This window comes from Mya arenaria, chromosome 6 (assembly GCF_026914265.1).
Source record: "Mya arenaria isolate MELC-2E11 chromosome 6, ASM2691426v1".
Classification (NCBI taxonomy): domain Eukaryota; kingdom Metazoa; phylum Mollusca; class Bivalvia; order Myida; family Myidae; genus Mya; species Mya arenaria.
Window position 1 is genome coordinate 51,462,783 of NC_069127.1, and position 24,640 is coordinate 51,487,422.

The following is a 24,640-nucleotide window of genomic DNA, read 5'->3' on the forward strand; positions in this document are numbered from 1 at the left end:
ACAGCTACTGCACACTCCAATAAAGTGTAAGCTAAAACAAACAGAAAGTAATAAGCCACCACTAAAATCAAGTGTAAGCAGAAAGTAATGTGCTACACTCAAATAAAGTGTAACCTTTATCAAACAGAAAATGATTTGCTACCACTTAAATTAAGTGTCTGAAAAAAGTAATGTGCTACACTCAAATAAAGTGTAAGATACATCAAACAAAAAATAATTTACTACCACTTAAATTAAGTGTAAGCAAAAAGTAATGTGCTACACTCAAATAAAGTGTAAGATATATCAAACAAAAAATAATTTACTACCACTTAAATTAAGTGTAAGCAAAAAGTAATGTGCTACACTCAAATAAAGTGTAAGATATCTCAAACAAAAAATAATTTACTACCACTTAAATTAAGTGTACGCAAAAAGTAATGTGCTACAATCAAATAAAGTGTAAGATATATCAAACAGAAATTAATATGCTAAAGAAAACACAATAACGTAGACTTTTTAAAGCAGACATGACAATTTTGACCTGATTACCATTATTTGTAATTTTGCTGATGTTTTGAGAACAAGAAATTTACAAGATTCAGACGTCTGGAATCAGATTCTACTCACAAAACATACTTTCTGATTTCTGAAAAGGCTTAATAAAGGTTCACGTGCAAAAGTGTTAAAACATAGAATAAAATTCACCTCATGATATTTATACCATTTATGAATTATTTATAACAATCTAATCTTACAAAACGTAGGATTCAAGACAGGTCAAATTTATCATGCGAAAAATCTACTACAGCCAGATAAAATCAAGCTGACTGCAGTTTTTCTGGCAGTGAAAAACATCTTTGTGAGATTTTTCATGCATTTCCAATTCGGTTGTTTGATGGCTTGCAAATAAAGTCACACAATAAAAAATGGCCGATTGTTCAGAACTTTGTTGAATTATTTACACAACTATGTGGTTAACATTTAGAGATTAAGTTTATGATATTCCCCTATATTCAATTAAAAGTTCAGTTGAAACACTTGTCGCTAATCTTGTGGAAAGTACTGCAGAATGCAAGTGTCTTCAGGCAGTTACGATTTGAATGTTAACAACTACAACATTAACAAACGTTGTTAACTTTAACAAAGTTCTAACAATCGACCAGTGTAGAATCTACAAAGTAAGCATATTGGCTTTTCTTCGTAAACTTCATCAATTGCGTTGAATGGTGCCTTGAACTTTTGAGGCAATTGGAGACACAAACATGTTCACCCCTGTCGACCTTGCATACCAAATTATTCCACATTTTCTACCCAAATTTTTCCAAACTAATAGTTTTTAAATATTTTGAGAATTAGCACACCAAACAATGCCTAGCTTTGAGTTTTTGCACACATCCTACCAGATGCTTAAGTTCAGTTCTTGTAAAAAAGCTACTGAATACAGCATACAAAAAATGGAGGGATACACCCGCAAGTTTTTGACAGAAAAGATATCTGCAGAAACAAACAAATTAGTTCATAACATCAGAATAACAATATCCATACTACATGAAATCAAAATCTCACCAGAACAAACTAAACAAGAAGAACTTAATTGAGAGCTTAGCATAAGCATTGCTGAGTTCTCAAAACACACTCATTTAAAGCTTCCACCAAATTTCAAAACATTCTCATACGGCATTTGCTATAGTTTCAAATTAAAATTGATGCCAGTCCACCAAAAATTTTTTTAACAAAGTTTATTTGAAATAAAATTGACCAAGAATTATCATGAAATGAAATACCGAAAAATTGTCATTTTAAGCTGCAGTAAAGTGAAAGCTTTTCTAATGTTCAACACATGCGGTGAAAATTCAGAAAGAAAAATGTTGACATTTGAAAATAGTTGCTGTGAAAAACAAATGTCAAAGGAAATGCACAACACACAACTAAGATTGCAAGTGATTGCACATTTACACTGTCTGAGTTTTTTGCCAGTGTTTAATTGAACTGAGGATTTTGCACAATTTACATGCAAAAAACAAAATCGTTATTAAACACAGCCAGTCTCAATGAACAGTGTACATGTGTAATGCCGTCGTGCCAGCATGATAACCCTGGAAGTAGCACGAAAAGGAAGTTGAGCTTGAATGTATCTGTCCACTTAGAACCTTTGGACGGTACATTGGCATCAAGCAGACATTTTCACTATGGCTGAAAAAAACTTGAACAGAAATTAATTTCCATTTCCTTGTCGGAAATGCAAATGTCCGTCAGCAGCAAAAATACCTGATTTTTAAAAATCATTTATAGTTAATGTTATTGTGTCAGTCAACATATAAAATTATATTCCTTTCTTAAAAAGGGCCAAAATTCATCTTCAGTGTTAAGTTTTTAAACTACATATTAAAAAAATAAAAGGACTTATAGTGGGACAAGTTGATTGTCAGGCTAGTGCAGTGGTCTAGCACCCTTGCATCTCACCAAGGCGAACCTAGTTTGGTTCCTGGCCAAGGCGCATGTGAGTTTGTTTAATGGTAAGTTGGTAACCTTGAATTGGGTTTTCTCCGGTTGCCCCCACAACACAAGACCACACTCTCACGCAACATTGATCCAAAGAGAGTGACTGGAAATAAGGTTATGATAATATAACTTTCTTTACAATCCTTGTAAAATATTTAACGTTTAAACTAAGTGATAACTAACGTTGGTGACAGGCATGCCAAACAGTCTCTCCCTGTTGTTATATGTGCTGGCTAGACCCTGGGCTTCCTTCAGTTGCTTGGTGACACGTCGGACCTCATTGGCAATTTCATGTGCCTTCGAGATATCACTGTGAGCCGCCATGCCAGCGACCACCATCTGCAAAAGAGAGCAAGATTATTGCTACCACATGATTAACAATGCGTCAAACATCAGACAGGCCATTAAAGCATTAAGTGTTTGTAAGAATATAGTCTGTTTAAATGTAGAGTATAAAACAACACTTTTAAATCCCAAATTCTGTCAGAGAAAGATATCAAATTTTTATCATAAGCGTAGTGTATTGCTTGTTATTACATCAAAACTTGTTGACCTTTACAATTTGCGCGAATAATGTGATGTCATTTCACCTTTTTAACGTCCTGATTTTTTTCAATTTCAATGTTTGAATTTCTAGCTATTGATTAAAATGGTAATGGAGGTTTATAAAAAGAGGTGATGAACATTTTACCTGGAGCGTGTCAAGGCGATCATTGAAGTTGCCTTGGTCGGAGCTTTGAAGTTTCCTGAATCTTTCTTCATCTTCTTCCAATTGTGTTTCAGTCTGTTCCATCTGTACCTCGATCTTGTGAGGCCACCCAATAGCTGTCCACCTAGGTTATATAAATTACCCATTACAGTTGAATCCCGTTAGCTTTACTCCCAGAGACCAGCGCAAATGCCTTAAGCCTCGGGAAAATGCTTACATTCAGTATAAAAAAATCGGTCCTTTACATCCAGTTCGAACAATCTAGGAAATTGAGCCAAGCGAGTTCGGCCCAACAGGGTTCGACAGAATACTGTAGTATGGATTGCACTGAAATGCTAGGCCTTCATGTAATAAGATGTTGTTTCTGTTCATTGCAGGATCAGTAATTATGAAATTAGCTATCCAGCAGTCTCTCAACATACAGAAGTATGGATGGTAATGTGACCTTGGACAATAATCTATATAGAATTTAAGCAACAAAATTTACAAAAGGTGAAAACCTACTTCAAGTTGAAGTCTTCTTGTGAGAGATTGTAGTAAAAGTCCTCAATCAGCTCATAGTCGTCCATAGCCTTGTCAATGAGATCCTAAAATATTCAAATATACATTCTAATTCCGGAAATTAATCTTAACATATGGTTCTCATAGTCAGTGCTCCAGCTATGCCTAAATAGCAGGAGGGAGCACTCTCCTGCCCTTTGTCAGCACCCTGTTGCTCCCTATTTACTATGCCTGCAGTGCCCTTTTGTTTGTTAGAGCCGTCTTTGATGATTATGAACTATATTTGATATCTATTTGACATACCGTAAATGACTGGGTATTAGACGCACTTTTTTCCCTCAGATTTTGATGCAAAAAAATGCCTGCGTATAATACCCAGTAACAATTTTTTGAACTTTTTTTCTGATGTCAATTTCAAGCCGAGAGTTTGTTTAGATTTATGTAGAAAGGGATGTTACTCGCGTCATATTGATCGAGTATATACGGGTTAAAACGGCAGTTGAAGATCGGGATACGGTATATCGTAAGACGTTTATAATTTCAACAAAAATATTTTATATTTGGACACCCATAATTATTTCCCAAAATAATTTATTTTGCGTACCTAATTTTCGGACACCCAAAGGACATCAGTCATAACTTTCATAGTTACCAAGTTTCACAGACGAAGAATATTGATTTTTATCTTTACACTGCCTGGCTAGATTACCTAACCGTATACACCACTGTGACCACTTAGTTACTACCCATCCTAAACGATTTATTGCCTGTTGAAAAGGAAGTGTGATATATTTATTTGAGGATTAAACAAACAACAAGGGCAATCAAGGGATTAAGAAAACATCGACATGGCATGTTTGTAAAACGATCTGCCAATAAGCTTTCAAACTTGTACCACACTTATAGACTATATGAAGCAATAATCGTACAGTTATACATTAATCCTGCACAGCAATATCCATGCTCTCCACGAGATCCTCGTGGGCATAACTGTAAGTTATGTGACGTCACACAGTGTGACTCTTTGATCTGAAGCCGATAGAATGTGTTTATTTAGTTCAGTGCATGTATAAAATGGTGTTTTAATTAACTTCATGAAGGATTTACACTTATAGGCGTAATAAATAAGTTTATGACCATTGATTACTACGGATAAATTAATAAGTGGTAAAAAGCAAACATGAAGAAAATAGGCAGGTTAAACAAACATGTAAATAAAATGTAAAAATGATAATTTTCTATGTATTCGGAGAGCGAAAAAGATAATTAATTTATGGTGTCCGAACTCTTGTGAATTACGGTATTCAATATTATTTTGAATAATAAATTGAATTAAACAATAATCAAACTTACATATAAAAAAGCAAAGTTGGGCACTGTCAAAATATTTTTTGCTTAACATAACTTTTCATTCTCGACAGTATGGTTTTAAAGATAACCATCGCCATTTTCACGAAAAAAATTTTTTTGGTCACTGTCAACAAACATGGTGGCTGAATATGCCGGACGATTTTGACATTTTTTCTATGCGTCTTTTAACCAAAAACATAGATTAAAAGTTTTTTTCTCGGATTTTTTACAGATTTTTTTCCCTGCGTCTAATACCCCCTATCGTCTTATACCCAGTCATTTACGGTAATTGTAGTGTCAAGTCAATTTTCAGAAATAAGTGAAAAAAGTAATAAATATACATAGTCTTGACACTAAAATAAAGATAACAGCTAATGTATTCATAACAAAACTATAAGTATTGAAAGTAGTTACAACACATACACAATATGAATTGAACATTGACCCTTGCAAGTGCCTCATTAAGGCTCATTCAATGTGCATCAGAAGTGCCATTTCTGACCTAGCACCCTGCCCTTTTCAAATCCGTGCTGGAGCCTGGATAGGACTAAATGTCAAGAAAGTACATGTAGGACAAAAAGAACTTCAACAAACCTGATGTTCCTTGAGTTTTTCTGGAATTCCCTTCATCCATTCCCTCATCTCAGACAGCTCCTCTATGCAGTTACATTTGTCATACAACTTGCGGCTAATGGCTTTGAACTCTTCACAGGCCTGAAAAACGTAGGGAGAAAAATTATGACGTAAACTCATACAAAAGACAGATAAAAACTTGAAACTACAACAGTAACAGTAACAACAAGAGTGATTGTTCACTAAAGCAATTGTCATACGAGTTGCAGCTGATGGCCTTGAACTATTTACAGTCCTAAAACACATGAGAAGAAAAGTTATGACGTAAAGTCATACCAAAGACAGATAAACTCTTCAGGCCTGGAATACTTTAAGGAAACATGAGAACAGCAGCAGCAGCAGCAGCAGCTGCAGAAGCAGTAACAACAACAACAGTTTCATTTGTGATACGTTATGCTTGCAACTGATTGTCTTGAGGTGATTTTCATCAAACTTGTCACTCACCTCATCAGCCTGTTTCCGCAAATGCCTGGCCAAGTACTCCAGTACCGCATTGCTCAGATTCTTCCTCTTCTTTGAGAGATTCTGCCTCACAGAGTCTGTGTTGATCCAGAAAGGTCCGATTGTGATGTTGCTTGGGATCGTGGCCTCGATGATCTCTTTCTCCTTCAAGTGCATCTCGACTTCTTGTTTCACTTCGAGGGCTGTGTGGTTCTGAGCCTCGTATTCTCTGTAATATAAAGGAAAATGATAAATTTTCAAATGAATATCTGACTCATCACCTTAAAGGCGTATAATATAGGTTCAATGTTGCAAAAAACTAAAATCATTTTAATGCATTATCATGATTAGCTTATTTGACTTTAAACGGGCTGTACTCTGATGAAAAAGCGAAAAAAAAAAAAATTGTCAAAAACTGACATAAACTTGGTATCGATGTGTTCCATGCATTGAAACTTACTAACTTAAGTACCACATAGTTTACAATGAATTTATTTTTCGCAGTTTTTTCGTATTTTTCCATTAAAAAAGATTACTAGGTATGTCTACCTAGTAGAATTCATTCCTTATGTGTGATTGGCTAGTCGATGTTTTCACGTGATATTACCAAGTTAGGTATATAAGTTAAATATTCCAACATATTAGGGTAAGCCTTCGTAGCCCAGTGGATACAACGCTGGACTGCAATTTTGACTGGTTCGAACCCTGTCTCTGACTCGATTTTTTTTTTACATTTTGGTACTTTTTTTACAATTATGATATCAAAGAGTAAAACATTCTATTAAATAATTGTGCTGAGATTGTTACAGAAAAAAATAATTTTGGTGCCAGTCTGGTGTACAGCCCCTTTAATAGGACATATACAGTATTCAAAACCCAAGTCATTCTTACCTGATGTACACATTGATATCTAGGTTCATGATCTCCAGATATTTCTCATATTCCTGAGCATATGCCTTCATCGGAATGAGCGCCTTGCGGATTGCCCGCCGGATGCTTTCCCGTAGCTCTTCAACGTGGGGTTCATGTTCACCAACAGATTCCAACAGCGGCTCGCCTGACCAGAAAATGTTCTCTAGGATACGCTGAAAACAGAGAAAGAATGTTTGGTGTTAACTGTTCAGATATTAAGTCGTTAAAAGGATAAAGCTAGAATTAATTAATCTTAACCAGCAACCTGTTTCAATAAGATATCTTTGTCGTAACTCTTACGCTGCTTAAGAGTGCTCCTGAACAACCGTAAAGTTACGGGCCGTCAGTATCTTAGTTTAAACCATTCTAATGTTTTGAGTCATTTTATTTCGTATTTACAGTCATCAAAATTAGACAAGCCCTGCTATTTAAAATTCAGAATATGAGCAAGCCCGGAAGACATTTCACCAGTGCAAGTCTTGCAGGCTTGTGTTAGTTTTGACCACTGTATTTAAAAAAAACACTGTGAAAAGTGTGTTTTACAAACCATGACCAAGATCCTTTAAACCCTTAAAACTATATAAATATTATCATAGTTTGTACCTTCTCCAGCTGTGGAACACTCTGCGTTGCCTGGATTCCCTTGTCAAACAGGCCAACCAGCACTGTCTCAAAATTGTTCAAATTGGTGCTGTAGTGAACACCTTGCTGGTCGAGTTGGAGGTCCACCAGGAACAGGGCATTCCTGCGCGGTCTGAAACAAATGATGTGTTACTATAATCTTCATGCAATTGAGGCAAACAGGCCAACCAAGATCGGTACGGTAGTGAACATCTTATTGGTCAAGTTGTATCACTCGCTTCTCACTTAGGCAACACAGGTTTGATTCCCAGCCTCGGCTCATGTGAGTTTAGTAAGTGGTCACCAAGCCGGACAGTGATCTAATATAACTTATCATAACTTTCTTCATAATTGTTGTCAAATATATAATGTTTATACTAAGTTGTAGGTCTGTCAGAAACCGGGCATTCCATTTATGAAGCCTTTAAGAAATTATTGCAAGTTTCAAAATTTATGCAAACTTGTACACAGTTCCACTAGCAATGTATCTCCTATTCCAATCACCATACTTCCAAAACCTCAGAAAATACCATTCGTTATGCCATTGATTATTTACCACAACAACATCCTCCATCTTGCTAGATGTGAAATCCTTTCAAAAGCATGAAGTTCCAACAGCATTTTAAGAAATGCAATGGAGTATAAAAAATCACATAATAGATTTACCTGTAGGTGCTAGAGATGACGTCCTTTCCCCAGACAAAGTCTTCAGGGAGGGACATCGTTGAGTGGCAGGCATCCAGAATCATCTGGGTGAACAAGTTCAGGGAGTTCTGGACTAGGAATCTCATCGAGTCCTGGAATACATAGGTTTACAATAGTTTAATTTAATCAACCCCTGCTTAGTAAATGGTTAAACTAGTAACAAGCATCCAGAATCATTTGGGTGATTAAGAATAGATAAGTTTGGGACCAGTAAGTCATTGAATCTTGAAACAATTTGAAGAAAAACAAAATAAATAGTTTAGAACAAGATGTTGCTGATTTCAAATATATATTTCACTTATATACTGTATTCCTAATACAATTTTGAGACTAGAAAACTCAACAAGCTTATCACAACACTTCTTTTTCTTAGAGTGTTTTTGGGATTTTCCCACTCTTATATAAAAACAAATATTACCTGCATCATGAATTTCACCATCTCCATAAACTTTTTCAGCTTGGAGATCTGGTACACCTCGAAGTTTGTCTCATGAATGTTGAACCAGCCCTTGCCTACATCCCGGAGTTTTGTGCGGATGGCGGCACGGAGGGTGGAGATCCAGGAGTCCTTCAGGAACAGTGACACCTGGAACAAAATACACTTGAGTTAATAACCAGTCATCAAATAATTGCTCACTCGAAACGAACAGTATGTTAGAATTTTTTTAGACCATTTTTTTAAAAAAACATGGATTCCGTCCAGGTGTTTATTTATTATGTACTTTACGTGCTAGGTCAACTGCTCACAAACAAAGCAATGTGATCGTTTGTGTAACTAATAAAGGTCAACCATCAAACATGTATGTAATATTATATCCAAGGACAGTTATTGAAAAATCGCTCAATTGATTGTACTAATAATGAAAAAATTCAGGTTGTTGACAAAAGTAACAGGCTTTCAGTAAGTAATTTTATTTGTATTGTAACTGGTGTACTAAGTATCATGTGAATATTCATAAGATGTTTAAGAGTTAAAAGTTAAAAACCCACCTGAGATGTGACTTGTGCCTGCGTCTGCTCAAATTCCTCAATCCTCATTGGTTTGGTGGTAGGAACATGGTAGAGACATTTGTTCCCGACCTCATTGCATTCGACAGCGACCGTCCCTGTGGCCTTGATGCTCTCAACCCTGGTCAGAAGCGAGTTAAAGGCAAATGCGTCGTACACAGCATCGTAGTCATAAGTGGGGACATCTGTGCAGCATGCTGTAAAGTATAAGAGTAGAATGATAGTCAATTAATAATGTCTTTATTTAGAAGGAGACTATTCTATCACTAGGCTAAAGATTCAATATGTGCCATAAGGGCTCCAGATCTCAAGGATATCTAACTACTGTTTAAGATTGAATAAAATACAATCAAATAACTTTAGCACATTCACAAGCAATTGTTTACAGACATGTGATGGACAATGAAAACCGAGACATCACATAAGCTTTTCTGGCTTTTGGCTAGAGCCTACAAAAGAAGGAGTTCTGTTTGTCTAGTGCTGAGCCCTCAATCTTACACATTTTCAATTTAATATTAATGCAAAAATCACAAACTGAAAAAAGAAATCATAATCACAAGACACATGAGGTACCATGAAAGACAACTATACTAATTACAATTATACAAAATCTCAATTTATTTGAGGCTTATCAGTCAAATACTACAATTATCTTCTAAACAGATTTTATATGATACACTGATATTTCTTTATATCATCAAGGGTTACCTTTGAAGGGTACAGGTCTGGTATCAGGCTGGGGCACTGATACAAAGGCAAAGGTTGAGTCATCCTGCTCAATTATCTTGTCAAAGATGATACGGTTCATTGAACGGCAGAAGTCAATGTTTGCTTCCTTCTCCAAAGCCTGAATTCCATCCTCGAGTCTGAAAATTTGAGCAAGTGTGTCGACAAGAGACGATTATAAAACATAACGCCCTCTGAAAGCAGCTCTATCCAAAACATTTGCTAGGATGCATTACAGTGCTTTAAGACATGCATAAACATTTTTTTAATAAATTGTTGTCTGTCACTACCTTGACTTTTGACCTCATGACCCCCAAAACAATAGGGATCAATTGGTGACCAACAAAAACCTACCAAAGAAGTTTTATGGTCCTTTGCCCAACTCTTTATGAGATAAGGTTTAGAAACAATGTTTTCAAATATTAACAGTGACCTTCACCTTTACCATACTGATCTTGAAATCAGTAGAGGTCTTTGATTGGTCAAGGGCAATTAGCCAAACAGATTTTATGATATAGGTCAAAATGTTGTCCAAAAATCATCGGCTGTGACCTTTACTTTAGACCTATTGAACCCTAACCCCAATAGTGGTAGTCAACTGGGCAAGTTGGTAATCAAAATGATACAAAGAACATCTAACAACTCTTACCCCTTGTCCTTTGAGAGTCCTGGAGAGCTTTTCGCCCACTCCACCATGCGTTTAAGGGAGGCTTGGTCCAACTCTCCCACACCGTCCATCGGCATACAGTCAATGTACATGTTGTAGCGCAGGACAGCTTCAGTGTGCTTCCGCAGTCTGCAATTAACACAAAAATATAAAACACACTATATAACCAATTCTACTTCCTGTCAAAACCTTTCTCTCTCAAATTTACCCAATAATTTCTGTACACTATAAATGTATGTAATGATTTGTAAAGCTTTGTACCTAAATTTAATTAATTGTACAGGACTTGTCTTTGATACATGTCTCATTAGCTTGTACACTATTTTTTTCACATTTTTGTACTGTAATAGACAGAACTTCATTTCAACATTTGAGGGACAACGATACGCCAAGAAACAACATTTAAATAGGAATCTAGCTCTTTGGAAGCAGCTTGAAACAGAGTAGCGTCGAGAGCACTTTATCCAGTACTGGACTAATTTTTGGCAATGATTTTGATGTGATAAATCTCTTTTTCAATAAAATATTCAAATTTAAATGAACGATGGTGTACCTGAAGGCATCTGCAACCCTCTTTGTAAACACCCTGGGGTCCTCAGCTTTAAACATCAGTCTCACCCGGGGAATCCAGTATTGGGTCGGTAGGGTGATTCTGGTCCCTGAAAATATACGATCTTCTTAAGACTTGTAAGAAGAAATATTTCATACACAATGTCAAAATGGTAGACCAATATCATAGCTAAAATCATGCGTGTATATAGAACATACTGTTACAGGTCAAGAAACAATGCATCACATAAAATGAGTTTGTATTGCAGACATTTTTATCATTCACATGATTTCAGAAATGGAAGATTTTGGGAAGATAAATGAAGTAGCTAGGTGCATTTTCCTTGATAAATTAGAATATCTGTCAGAACTGTTTCTTGTTTGGGACAAGATTGGCTGGATTTTTTTCAGCCATTTTGGGAAGATGACCAATACCTTACAATCTGGGAATCAGTATTCTTATTTAGATTACTGTTAAAGTCAGAAATGGTAGAGGTCTCAGAAAATTCTTCTTACCGTCTTCTCTTATTCCTCCATTCACAATGGGTTTTCCAGCAGTGTCCACCACTCTATTCTGTCTGTTCACCTTCTGTACGAGGTAAAGTTTTTTCTCTGTGTCATAATCCAGGACTCCGACATCAAACCAGGCGTAGACGATCCTCGGATCGCGCTCCGACACTGAAGAAGAAATGAGACATTATTATTCAGACATCTTCTAAATCTGCAGCAGACGAATGTTTTAAAACTTAACTTAAGTCAACCTTGCACATTTAAATGAGTTGAATAGATAAAAGTAACAATTGTATAACTATTAACTTATCAATAATGATTTTTGCTTCTTTTTTTTTTACTTTGAAATGCTTTTTAATTAATATTAATGTTTTCATATCAAGCACTTGGCACAACTCTTCTTTCAACAGTCGGAGACCTTTATCTCACCACCCATTAAGGTAAGCCATCCATTATTAAAACAAAATTGCTATGGGTAAGGTTACCAAATGTTAGGTTTGAATATTTATATTTATACATTTAAGTTTTCACAGATAGCTTTTTTGATATAGGCTATATATTATTAAAGAAACAAATTAATGACAATGCTTTAAAATCACACTAAAATTGTGTATTTTTAATACCTCCCTTAAAAATCATAAAATATTATAAAAATAGCATATATCATAATAGTAGCGTCATTATGGAGTTATTCATATATAATCTATGCATAAATAATACAGTGGGTATTCAATATTAATCAAACATAGGAATAATCTTGATGTTAATATCTTAAATGCACTTACACATTTTTGCATCTAATGACGGATGGCTTAGCCTTTGGCAGTGGAAAAATTGAAGTTCATACAATTTTAAATCATTCTTACATTCGGCATCAGAGTCTTTCTTGGGCAACAAAGCCTCGCCCGGTACAGGCTTTCTCACTCCATTCTCAAAGCCCATATTAATCCACTCTTCAGGAGTCCGGCAATCAAACTCCATATTGTCGAAGATGTCTAGTGGTAGAAATGGTGGGAAGGGGGCAGGGTCCTGGTGAAAAACAATACAAATAAAATAATAATGCCATAAAATGTTATGCCATCTATATTACTGATGCATATATTTGACAGGAATGGGCAAAGTTTCTAGTTTATTTCTATCAAAACTAATCATGAATTAACGATATGGATTCTACCTGTAAATGAGGGAAATATCATTTTTATTCATAAAAATGCAACAACATTTCTTCAATAAATACAATTTAAATGGCGCAATCTGACATCTTTCGAAAGCTGATTCTGCATGTATAATGAACTTTCTATCGATTAAACCTTTCTATCATGTTCGATAACAGGAAAAAAAGTTGATGGAATTTAAAGTCCATATTTATCAAATTCATTCATTATGATTCATACCTGTCCTGGTTTGTTCAACTCAACGACCTCATCGCTGGGTTCTTTGGGCATCAATAAGTTAGACTGTATCCCTTCATCTACAAGTAACTCACTCAAGTCTAGGTTCCCATATAGGCGACGTTTCCTGAATAGAGAATAATAATTCATTGAAAATGTTTTCATGTCATTTTGTTTTGAAAAGATCTGTCTGTGTTTCTTTTGCTGCAAAGAAAGTCAGCCGAAGTCTTGGTTTCCATATAGACGATACTTAATATATAATAGAATTAAAATTTACTGATAATGTTTTAATGTCATCCAATGGTTCATTTTGTCAACTAATCATCCTGCTGCAAGCAACTCACACAAATATGGGTTTCAATCTAGCCAATGCTTGCTGTATTATGAAAAAAAATCTTATTTAATGTGAAGGTTTTTGTGACAACGGGTTCTAGGCATCAGATCCGTCTGTATTCCATCTTCTTACTATTAGTCTAAATTTCTTCCCATATTAAATACTAAAGGGTCAGGCATTTTCTCCCTCTTAAGCAGAAGCCAGAATTCGGCTATTTTCCAATTGCTATTTCCCAATCCCAATTTACGACATTTAGTTCCAAAAATAAAATAATAAAATCATGGAATGATTGTTGGTGCTGATATAATCATCCCTGAATATACTAATATGTTCAGATTTCATATTAAATACCTTTCAATCTCGATCTTTCTTGGACATTCTCCGGGTTTTGCGTAGAACGGAAGCTGAACTTTCGGTTCATACGACTGCACTGGAAAATCCTGTAACAGAAAATATATAAAACTACAATTATATTGTTAAGTAAGATGTTTAATAAAATTTGCATTTATCCGATTTAAAACAAAATGTACATTTACCTCAATATTATAACAACGGTATTTTCCTGAGAAAAATATACAACCCAATTCCTTATATTTTACATGTACATGCTTAAGACTTATAAATGCTTGATAAAATAAGCACAAGTCTGATAGCCAAGCTCTAGTAAAATGTTTGTATAAGATGTTTACAGAACCAGACTTCCACGCCAAAAGATAGATAAGAAGATTTCAGCTCGTTACTTCATTCCTAATTTTGAATTTTCCATTTAAGCCAAAAAGTATAATTTTGTTTGTTTCTGTGTCAATGCGCCCCAAAAGGAGAGTAGGCAGGTAAAGATTTTTTTATTTTTAAAAAGATATTCTGATTCAATTGAATTCATATCACATAATTTACACAGTCTTTCATTTTGAGGTGTGTTTGTATATATCCTCCAGTTTTAATAGCTAATAATGATGCGACAATGTTCAAAATTTTGTTTTTCTCACTGATAATATAGCTATTTACTTTCCTATTTTGATATGTGTTTGTACGTAGCAACTATGACTTACCGAGATAGCTGTGATGGCTGTAGTCGGTCCATAAGACTGCTCTTTCAGTGCCTCGGAAACTTCAACCTTTGATTCAAAAGCTGTCACTGAAATACAGAATCAGGAAATTAGGACTTGACAGTCAATATTTACCAAATATTATGCAAATGCTTTGAGTGCCTCAAAAGCATTTGGTAAACTGAGTGAGAATGCAAATTCTCAATAAGTTTCGTTGAACTCTCTCAAATAGTAAAGTAACCGACCAGCTTCTACTTATTCTACTTAAAAATAGCTTATTTTCCAAATACGAACTGGCACAATTGCCATTTGAACTCTCTAATTTTGCCAAAAAGTCGGTTCTTATTGAGAACACAAAAGAATGAGGGTGTTCTAGTGGTATGTGTGTCCACCTTTTACTCACGATTTGGATATTTCTTAATATAAGACGATGTCAAAAAGAGCTCAGCGGAGAGAATAACAATTCTCGTCATTTGATTTTCAGTAAAATAAAGAGCGTAAATCAACAATTTAAAAAGTTAAGGTTATGGGTCCTGCTGCTCAGGTGCTTATACTCTCTGGCAACATGTATAAAGCACCTTGTATACCAAGTTTCATTGGAATATCTTCAATAGCCTTTCAAACTTTTGAGCACCAACAAAGCTGCTAAGGTTATGACAATACCAAGACCTTTTCTTTCGGAAACAAGATGATAAATCTTATATGACATTAGGTTGATTGTTCAGAACTTTGTTAAAACTTAAAGCGTGATTAAGGACATCATAGTCAACGTTTAGAGATAAAAAAAATTCATGATATGCCCATATAAATTTAAACAAATCAAGTTGAGCTATAACAGTTGTCTCAAATCTTATCAGGAGATCATAAGCCTTTCTGTGACACATCCAGAACAATACAGATTTGAAAGTTAGCAACGATGATGTTAACAAGGTTGTTAACTTTTACGAAGTCCTGAACATTTGGCACATTATAAAGACATTGCTAGTTTTCTGGTACCTTTAGGTGTATGTTTCTCCTTTGCAACTGTCCATAGTGTACCATGCGCTGTTGGTGGGCCGGAAATCACATCCTGTAACAAAAATTGAGGTATAAAAATCAAAGCAATAAGCTGAGAAGAGAGGAAAGGGTCTTCAAATACACACAAGCGAGATATAGCATAAGCTTCAAGGCTATCTTCTCAATTCTGTCTACACTATTGTTTGGTACATAATTCACATGTTTTCTTTCAATGCATATTTGGTTTTGTTTATTTTGATTGTGCTCTCAATTTGGAACTACGGTACTTTTCCATTGACGTTGTTTGTGATTATATATATATGAATAAATTGTATATGTTATAACGAAATAAATATTATTTAAACCAAATACACATTTTTTTTTATTTCATATACATGTATGTAAAATGTACAAATAAAAATAAGGCAATAAAACATTGCCTTTATTTAAAAAATTTATGAAATGCCACTACAGGTGATTTCGTTTTTAACATTTACAGATATAAATAAAAACCATATGGTTTGTTGAGGTTGATATTGAATGCAATAAGGTGCTTGCCAAAGTTTCCTGAATAGATCTCAGCAGATTAATGTATGACAATTAATCAACAACCTATTGCCAGATAAGTCTGTCAATATCTTCAAACGCATGTAGTTCATTATGAACTTTGTGGACTTGGCTTATAGCCAGGTTGAACAATCAATTTGATATCGTTTATATTAGCTATTGTGTCAAACGCAGTTTAAAAAATCACCGTCTGAAATACTTCCAATATGAAATCAATAAACCCTGTTTTGATAATGCGATGAAATATCATTCCTAAATTTATACCTGCAAGTGACTGAATAAAAAAGAATGCATTACACCATCTATCTAAAACAACCAATACATTTCAATGAGATCATTCTTTTCAACATTCCAGTATTTATAAAAACAAAACTACAAAACCATAATTAATTCATTCTAGTACAGTAAAATGGTCTTGAAAAAAAGTTTTCAAATATCCAAATAATAATTATCTTAAATAGTTTTCATCTATTTTCATCTGAGTACCGTATAAAGATATTCAAGAAAATGTTTTGTTGAGCAATAACTTTTATACAATGTTATATCATAGATATATATCTCAGGCCAGGTTTAGACTCAAAACATGAAATTTGAATGTTTTGTATTTTCTTTCTAGCAGAGAATGTCTAGGTCCCCAGTAGGGGTTAGACATTAATGGAAGATAGAGAATTGAAGGTGAAAATTGCTGAATTCATTAACGCATGAAGGTTTCAGGTTTCACCATCATTTAGACTGATTTTGTAAAAAGTATGTAATATCAATAAAATTGTCATTTGCTTATTAATGTGAGTCTAAATCAAGCCTCAGAATTGAGAGTGTTTGTAAAAACGGGCCATGAAATAAATGTGAATAAATAACAGTCCAAAACTTACATCAAGTCTTGAATGAGCATCAGATCCAATGATATCTGAGTAAAATCCTCTCTGTTTAATCTCTGGGTAAGCCTGCCCTGTTGATGCTGTTGGGTTTTCTCTTGTTTTGTTAGCCGTAAACGACCTGCCACTGTGGGCACTTCGGCTAGCTCTGCTCGACATGCTAAGCCTGGAAAAATATGTCATTTTAAATTAAAAATATCAAATACATTATTCAGTTTATGATCTTGTTTTATTTTAGCATGACCATATAAGTTTAAAAAAAACTGTTAAGATAAAAAGAAAACTCCAGTTCTTGTGAAGAAACCAGTACAGGTGTTATTTTTGAAAGAAATTTGAAGGTCATGAATATTTTCAAGGATTAGTTGTAGCTTACATTAAAAAAGAACATGATCTGGATGTTGATACAAAACAAAACAGTCTGCACCAAAATAATTATATATCTTCTGTCATTATCAAACACCTTACAGGAACATAACCATTTGCTAAAGGGAAAGCATAGTTGAAAAAAAGGACCAGATACAAGGATATCCAAGTGTGATTTTAAATTGACTCTTTAACATACTCTGTGTAAATAATAGACATAAGGGAACACCTTCACTGGGTTTTATACAGAACTCAGAACAACAAATTCCGCAGTACTACACTCTAGCTATTGCTGGGCATCAAACCCCAGATGTGAAGATGTACTCTAGCACTCAGCTATCAATGAGCATTTTTCTAGAGCTATTTTTTCAGGTGTGGCTCAGATAACAACCATTTACAAGAGACAAGGTATTTTACCACCGAAAGTGTATGTTTCTTATTATCCCTGATTGATTTTCAAAGAATATTCTTATCAACTAAGTATAAACAATTAGCTTGGGTAAGCTGTTTTTGTTTGGAAACAACTGATGAGGTCCAACGTTTTTAGTGGTCTGCATTTGTAACATTTTCAGTTAATTCGTGAAACGAAGCTGAACTGGTTGCCGTTTTATGACATCTACACGAGACCAAACTTCCTGAAAACTGTTGGTCTGACGGACGTGACCAGCAAGCTTTCGTCGTAATCAACAATTGCTGAACAGAAATCAGTCTGTAGTGACAAAATATGATATAATGTTTAAAAAAATGGTCATTTCCATTTCTTTTTGATGGGTATTGTCTAAAATGAAAGGTAAAATATTTTGAATACTGTCAGTATAAATTGTGAAGTTTGACTCTTGTCACAGTCATCAAAATTTGACTTTTGGATGAACAAGCTTGACTTCATATACTGTTGCTTGGGAACAAGCCGTACTATTTAAAATTCAAAATTTGAGCAAGTCTGGAAGACATTTTACCAGTGCAGGGCTTCAGACTTGGGTTAATTTTGACCTCTGTCGCCATATGATATTTTGCATATTTGCTGAATTTTGAATTTTATTTCAATTATATGGAAATATCGATATTGGAACCAGTTCTTTTCAAAATTATATATACCAGCACTTTTCAAAGCATTTATTCGTTATGGTACATATACTGGGTACCAATGTCCAACCCTACTCAACATGACATTCTTATGTTTTTGTGTCAAAATGTCTGAACAAATTGTAGTCAATCTTTTTTGTGTTCATGACTTGCGGAATTTGATAATGGTAAATGTATCACCAAATCGCTAAATGAAGCAAACTGCGTTGAAATTGTGTCCAATAATATGATTAATATAATTCCAAAGCCAAAATATTCGTCTGGCCAAACGAAAGTTGATAGCAGGTGCCCGCCGTTTAAGATTCTAAAGTTTTAAGCCAAAAACAATGATAAGACGAAAGCATCAAGTGTTTAGGGTTGAGCCTTTAGTTCTTTACAATTTTCCTACAAAATAAAATGTCTAAACAATGTAAATTCGTCTTACCAAGCAATTTATTTCATCAGTAAAATGTTGTTTATATCCTGTAGCGTTGCTATGTCCCAGACAAAAAACAGCTACCCTACAACTCAAAGGGTTGGGTATAAAAGAATGGCCGGACCGGACCGGTATGACTAAAATACGAAAATAACCTATTTTCGCGAAAATAGCTTTTTTGACTAAAATACGAAAATAGGGTTATTTTTGATGAAACTAAAGTTATTTTCGCGAAAATAAGATTGTGATATAAATGTGAAAATAGGGTTAGTTTTGGCAAAAATAACATTTTTTGACAATAATATATTTAGTTTTTACTAAAATCAAGTTATTTAAATTGCGAAAATCAGTTTTGGATAAAAATCTGAAAGTAGGGTTGGTTTTGGTAAAAATAACATTTTTGACAATTATGTGGTTAGTTTTTGGCAAAAATAAAGTTCTTTTCGCGAAAATAAGATTTTTAAAAAAATGGGAAAAATACCTTCTTCTGTTGCCATAAATGACAATTTTTAATCCAAAATATTAAAAATATTTTATTCGGTCTACATAACACATATGACAGGTGCATTAGTGTTTCGAAACAATTGTGTATTTAAGAAAATTGAACAATGATTATTGATAGTATTTTGACATGTTTCTGTTGCACACCTCCTTCCGAAATGTGCAACATCAAAGCGGTTATACACACTTGTTTGTCATTAAGCGGATTAAGTTAATGACAATGATCCATAATTATAGACCGTTATTGCTACTGCAGGCAGTACACGATAAAACTAAAGGGAACAATCAAAGATATATCCTTCAACAATAGTAGTCTTAAATCGCTCATTGCTGATAGTATTGCTCATCCCGATTTTTATGGTAAAGTTTTAAAGAAAATTCGTAAAATTAAAATGTTTCCAGCAGGAAGTTGGGCAGACAGACTTAATGAAATACTTGGATTTTAAAATGATGCTTTTTATTCTTGATAAACATACCAAGTTTGTAGAGTTTTGTGCTGTTTTATTTCTCTTGTTTGTGATTTTGTTTTCTATGTCTTTTGAGTTTGCCCAGTGCCACTAAACCGGGTTTATGTTTAGATTGTTTGCTACTGAGCTTGTTTCTGTTGCTCTTTGCATAAATATTAAAGGGGATGCCGACATGTCCAAAATGTTATTCTCGCCCAAACTAACCCTATTTTCAGATTTTTACCCAAACTTATTTCACCCCCATTTTTTTTTTTATTTTATCCCAAAACTAACTACATTTTTGTCAAAAATTGTATTTTCGCCCAAACTTACCAGATTTTTATCAAAATCTTATTTTCGTGAAAATAACTTTATTTTAGCCCAAACTAAGTACATAATTTTCAAAAACAAATTGTTAATTTCGCCAAAACTTTCAAGATTTTTACCTAAATCTTATTTTCGCGAAAATTCCTTTATATTTTAGCCATAAACTAACTACATGTTTGTCAGAGATGTTATTTTCGCCAAACTAACCCTATTTTCAGATTTTAACCAAAACTTATCTCCGCGAAAATAACTTTATTTTATACAAAAACTAACTACATTTTTTTCCGAAATGTTATATTCGCCAAACTAACCCTATTTTCAGAGTTTTACCAAAACTTATTCCCCCCCCCCCCGCCAAAAAATAAATAAATATATATTTTATCCAAAAACTAACTAAATGTTAATTTCGCGAAAATAACTTATTTTTATCAAAAATAACCTTATTTTCGTATTTTAGTCAAAAAAGCTATTTTCGCGAAAATAGGTTATTTTCGTATTTTAGTCATACCCGACCGGACCAACGGAAATTTCCGTTCCGGTCCGGAAATCGTTCGGAAGACTTCAAAATTTCGATTGGGTATAAAAGACTGGCCGGTACGGACCATTTTCATTTCAAAAACAACAACAATTAAAAGCTTATTACATATTAGTATAAAATATATAATACATCAGTCGCATATTTTTTTATAATGTTTGGATAGACACCGTGTGAACAATATACTCATTAAAAAGAAACATAACATAACATAGTGTTTATTGTTATATAAGCCCACCAGCCCAGAATACATGTAACAAATTGTAGTATTTAGTACGTCAAATATGAACTATATTGGATATTTACAAAACATGTTTTATGTTGTTGCACAAATCAAGCATATCAAAGTAATGGTCATATACAAATATATGTATACTCACATATATATATACATATAAATTGTTCTAGTTCATGTATTTGTAGTTGTACAATAAATTATCTGTGTAAGATCAGTTGCTTTCTCAAATCGTTTGCTTTATACACGAATTTAGTTAGCGAGACTATATCACATACAGAGAAAGGTGCATAAAAAATAGCTCAAATTAATCAGGGACCAATAACAAACCTTTTTTAAAAATAAATGTGCAAGTCAAACAATAATCTATTACACTTTTGACGCAAATTACTTTACTGTATTTCACGAAACCACTCCGTAAAAATAGTAATAATCGTTTGAATTTGTCTCCTTTTTATGTTGTTATTATTAAATATGAATAATCATATTTTATCTGGAAGCAATGTTTGATCATTTCATAACCGACTTTCTTTTCCGGATCGGAACGGAGTGTTTTCGTTGATTTCCGTTGGTCCGGAATTGGTCCGGTTCTCCCAGTCATTTATACCCAAACAATCAAAGCACCTAAAGAGCGTAATGGAAAAAAGGACGGCACGGAACTTAAATGATTATTGAGGCTTCGGGTTTTCAAGGAATCAAGCATTTAACTTGCTTTTAATTTGATGCTTTGACTTTATTCTAGAACTGTATAATAATAGCATGTGGTGATTTGGGAAATGAATGAAAATACTTTATACTGTATATTAGTTGTCTTATAGTAAAACATTTAAAGCAGTTTACGATTGCTACGACTCTCAATCGTCTCAATATTCCAATCCATTAACTTAATTAAATGACTTTAGGGGTTTCTAAGTTTTTGGTAAAAAATCTTTGTTTAACCTGTTATTTTACTGGATCTCAAGTTTGTAGAATTACAGTTCAGAACTCACTACGCGGAATTAGCCGTTCTATACTTATATAATTAAAAAGTATTGAGAATTATCCCCTGAACCCAAGGGTAAAGGGTCCTTTCAAATAAATACATGTCGCTGATGCCAAATTGCTTCCGACAAACAAAACTGTTATCCAGTAACGTTTGAACGATGGTAGTTAAAGCTGCACTCTCACAGATTGATTGTTTTGAAAACTTCTATTATTACCTTTTGTCTTGGAATAAGCCAAATTTTGCGTCAATATCTGGAAACCAGTTATATAAGACTTTTGACAAAAAGAGAAGATCGCAGTTGTCACATAAACATTTGAAAATCGTTATTTACACTGTAAAAAAAATGAAATTTTCGGCAGTTTACCTTTCAATTGAACTGTTGGGAGTTATCTTATATGTCCGATTTGAAGGCACTGGTGCCAAAATGAGCTGATTCTGAGACAACAACAAAAATTGTCCGACAAAACTGTCAATTTGAGAGAATGCAGCTTTAACAGAGGCAATGTGTATCATGCGAAATCCCTTCCTACAACCTAAGAGCGACGCTAACCATTAAGTATACCGTCACCTTATACTAAAGGCTGCGGCAAAGCAATAGTGATTAATCAACGATTTTTGAGTGAATGTGCATTTCTATATGAAGAATACATTATTGTATACCAAATCTAAAACAATTTATTGAATTTAAATTAAATAAGAATTGGAAATTAAATAAACACCCGTGTATCATAACTTCTATATAAGCGTCTTTTTCACCCTGACCTATCCTAACAAAAGATGTGTCGATGTTGGAAATACCATCAGTATTGGTTTACTTCCCTTCCCGTTCAAGAAATAGTAGTGAGGTTTGTAGTACTAACGATGAGTATTGGTTTAGTTCCCTTTGCTTACAGGAATTGTGGCGAGGTTTGAAGTACGCTGACTATTGGTTTACTTCCCTTCCCTTACAAGAAGTTGAGGCGAGGTTTGAAGAACGATGAGTATTGGTTTACTTCCCTTCCCTTACAAGAAGTTGAGGCGAGGTTTGAAGAACGATGAGTATTGGTTTACTTCCATTCGCTTACAAGAAGTTGTGGCGAGGTTGGAAATACCATGAGGATTGGTTTACTTCCCTTTCCTTACAAGAAGTTAAGGCGAAGTTGGAAATACATGTACCATGAGGATTGGTTTACTTCCCTTTCCTTACAAGAAGTTGAGGCGAGGTTTGAAGAACGATGAGTATTGGTTTACTTCCCTTCCCTTACAAGAAGTTGAGGCGAGGTTTGAAGAACGATGAGTATTGGTTTACTTCCCTTTCCTTACAAGAAGTTGTGGCTATGTTGGAAATACCATGAGGATTGGTTTACTTCCCTTTCCTTACAAGAAGTTAAGGCGAAGTTGGAAATACATGTACCATGAGGATTGGTTTACTTCCCTTTCCTTACAAGAAGTTGAGGCGAGGTTTGAAGAACGATGAGTATTGGTTTACTTCCCTTCCCTTACAAGAAGTTGAGGCGAGGTTTGAAGAACGATGAGTATTGGTTTACTTCCATTCGCTTACAAGGAGTTGTGGCGAGGTTGGAAATACCATGAGGATTGGTTTACTTCCCTTTCCTTACAAGAAGTTAAGGCGAAGTTGGAAATACATGTACCATGAGGATTGGTTTACTTCCCTTTCCTTACAAGAAGTTGAGGCGAGGTTTGAAGAACGATGAGTATTGGTTTACTTCCCTTCCCTTACAAGAAGTTGAGGCGAGGTTTGAAGAACGATGAGTATTGGTTTACTTCCATTCGCTTACAAGAAGTTGTGGCGAGGTTGGAAATACCATGAGGATTGGTTTACTTCCCTTTCCTTACAAGAAGTTAAGGCGAAGTTGGAAATACATGTACCATGAGGATTGGTTTACTTCCCTTTCCTTACAAGAAGTTGAGGCGAGGTTTGAAGAACGATGAGTATTGGTTTACTTCCCTTCCCTTACAAGAAGTTGAGGCGAGGTTTGAAGAACGATGAGTATTGGTTTACTTCCATTCGCTTACAAGGAGTTGTGGCGAGGTTGGAAATACCATGAGGATTGGTTTACTTCCCTTTCCTTACAAGAAGTTAAGGCGAAGTTGGAAATACATGTACCATGAGGATTGGTTTACTTCCTTTTCCTTACAAGAAGTTGAGGCGAGGTTTGAAGAACGATGAGTATTGGTTTACTTCCATTCGCTTACAAGAAGTTGAGGCGAGGTTTGAAATACCATGAGTATTGGTTTACTTCCATTCGCTTACAAGAAGTTGAGGCGAGGTTTGAAGAACGATGAGTATTGGTTTACTTCCCTTCCCTTACAAGAAGTTGAGGCGAGGTTTGAAGAACGATGAGTATTGGTTTACTTCCATTCGCTTACAAGAAGTTGAGGCGAGGTTTGAAATACCATGAGTATTGGTTTACTTCCATTCGCTTACAAGAAGTTGTGGCGAGGTTGGAAATACCATGAGGATTGGTTTACTTCCCTTTCCTTACAAGAAGTTAAGGCGAAGTTGGAAATACATGTACCATGAGGATTGGTTTACTTCCCTTTCCTTACAAGAAGTTGAGGCGAGGTTTGAAGAACGATGAGTATTGGTTTACTTCCCTTCGCTTACAAGAAGTTGAGGCGAGGTTTGAAGAACGATGAGTATTGGTTTACTTCCATTCGCTTACAAGGAGTTGTGGCGAGGTTGGAAATACCATGAGGATTGGTTTACTTCCCTTTCCTTACA

General features: G+C 34.7%; 1 protein-coding gene across 6 annotated transcripts in view; it reads right to left on the bottom strand.

Annotated features, from left to right (window-relative positions):
- The window catches only part of LOC128237214 (dynein axonemal heavy chain 1-like), an 82,978-nt gene extending 64,026 nt beyond the window's left edge, over positions 1-18,952 (bottom strand). For all 6 annotated transcript variants that reach the window (XM_052952554.1, XM_052952553.1, XM_052952551.1 and 3 more), the window contains exons 1-21: positions 18,896-18,952; positions 17,023-17,191; positions 15,584-15,656; positions 14,591-14,676; positions 13,893-13,981; positions 13,211-13,334; positions 12,683-12,845; positions 11,823-11,984; positions 11,311-11,416; positions 10,740-10,886; positions 10,073-10,230; positions 9,347-9,561; positions 8,775-8,942; positions 8,318-8,448; positions 7,634-7,784; positions 7,010-7,203; positions 6,122-6,347; positions 5,639-5,758; positions 3,698-3,780; positions 3,176-3,317; positions 2,668-2,823 (exon numbers count right to left, since the gene is read on the bottom strand). In XM_052952554.1, coding sequence (XP_052808514.1) covers positions 2,668-2,823; positions 3,176-3,317; positions 3,698-3,780; positions 5,639-5,758; positions 6,122-6,347; positions 7,010-7,203; positions 7,634-7,784; positions 8,318-8,448; positions 8,775-8,942; positions 9,347-9,561; positions 10,073-10,230; positions 10,740-10,886; positions 11,311-11,416; positions 11,823-11,984; positions 12,683-12,845; positions 13,211-13,334; positions 13,893-13,981; positions 14,591-14,676; positions 15,584-15,656; positions 17,023-17,184 — 2,856 coding nt within the window. In that variant the 5' untranslated portion in view covers positions 17,185-17,191; positions 18,896-18,952. The remainder of the gene's footprint in view (positions 1-2,667; positions 2,824-3,175; positions 3,318-3,697; positions 3,781-5,638; positions 5,759-6,121; positions 6,348-7,009; positions 7,204-7,633; positions 7,785-8,317; positions 8,449-8,774; positions 8,943-9,346; positions 9,562-10,072; positions 10,231-10,739; positions 10,887-11,310; positions 11,417-11,822; positions 11,985-12,682; positions 12,846-13,210; positions 13,335-13,892; positions 13,982-14,590; positions 14,677-15,583; positions 15,657-17,022; positions 17,192-18,895) is intronic.
- Positions 18,953-24,640: the final 5,688 nt, after the last annotated feature.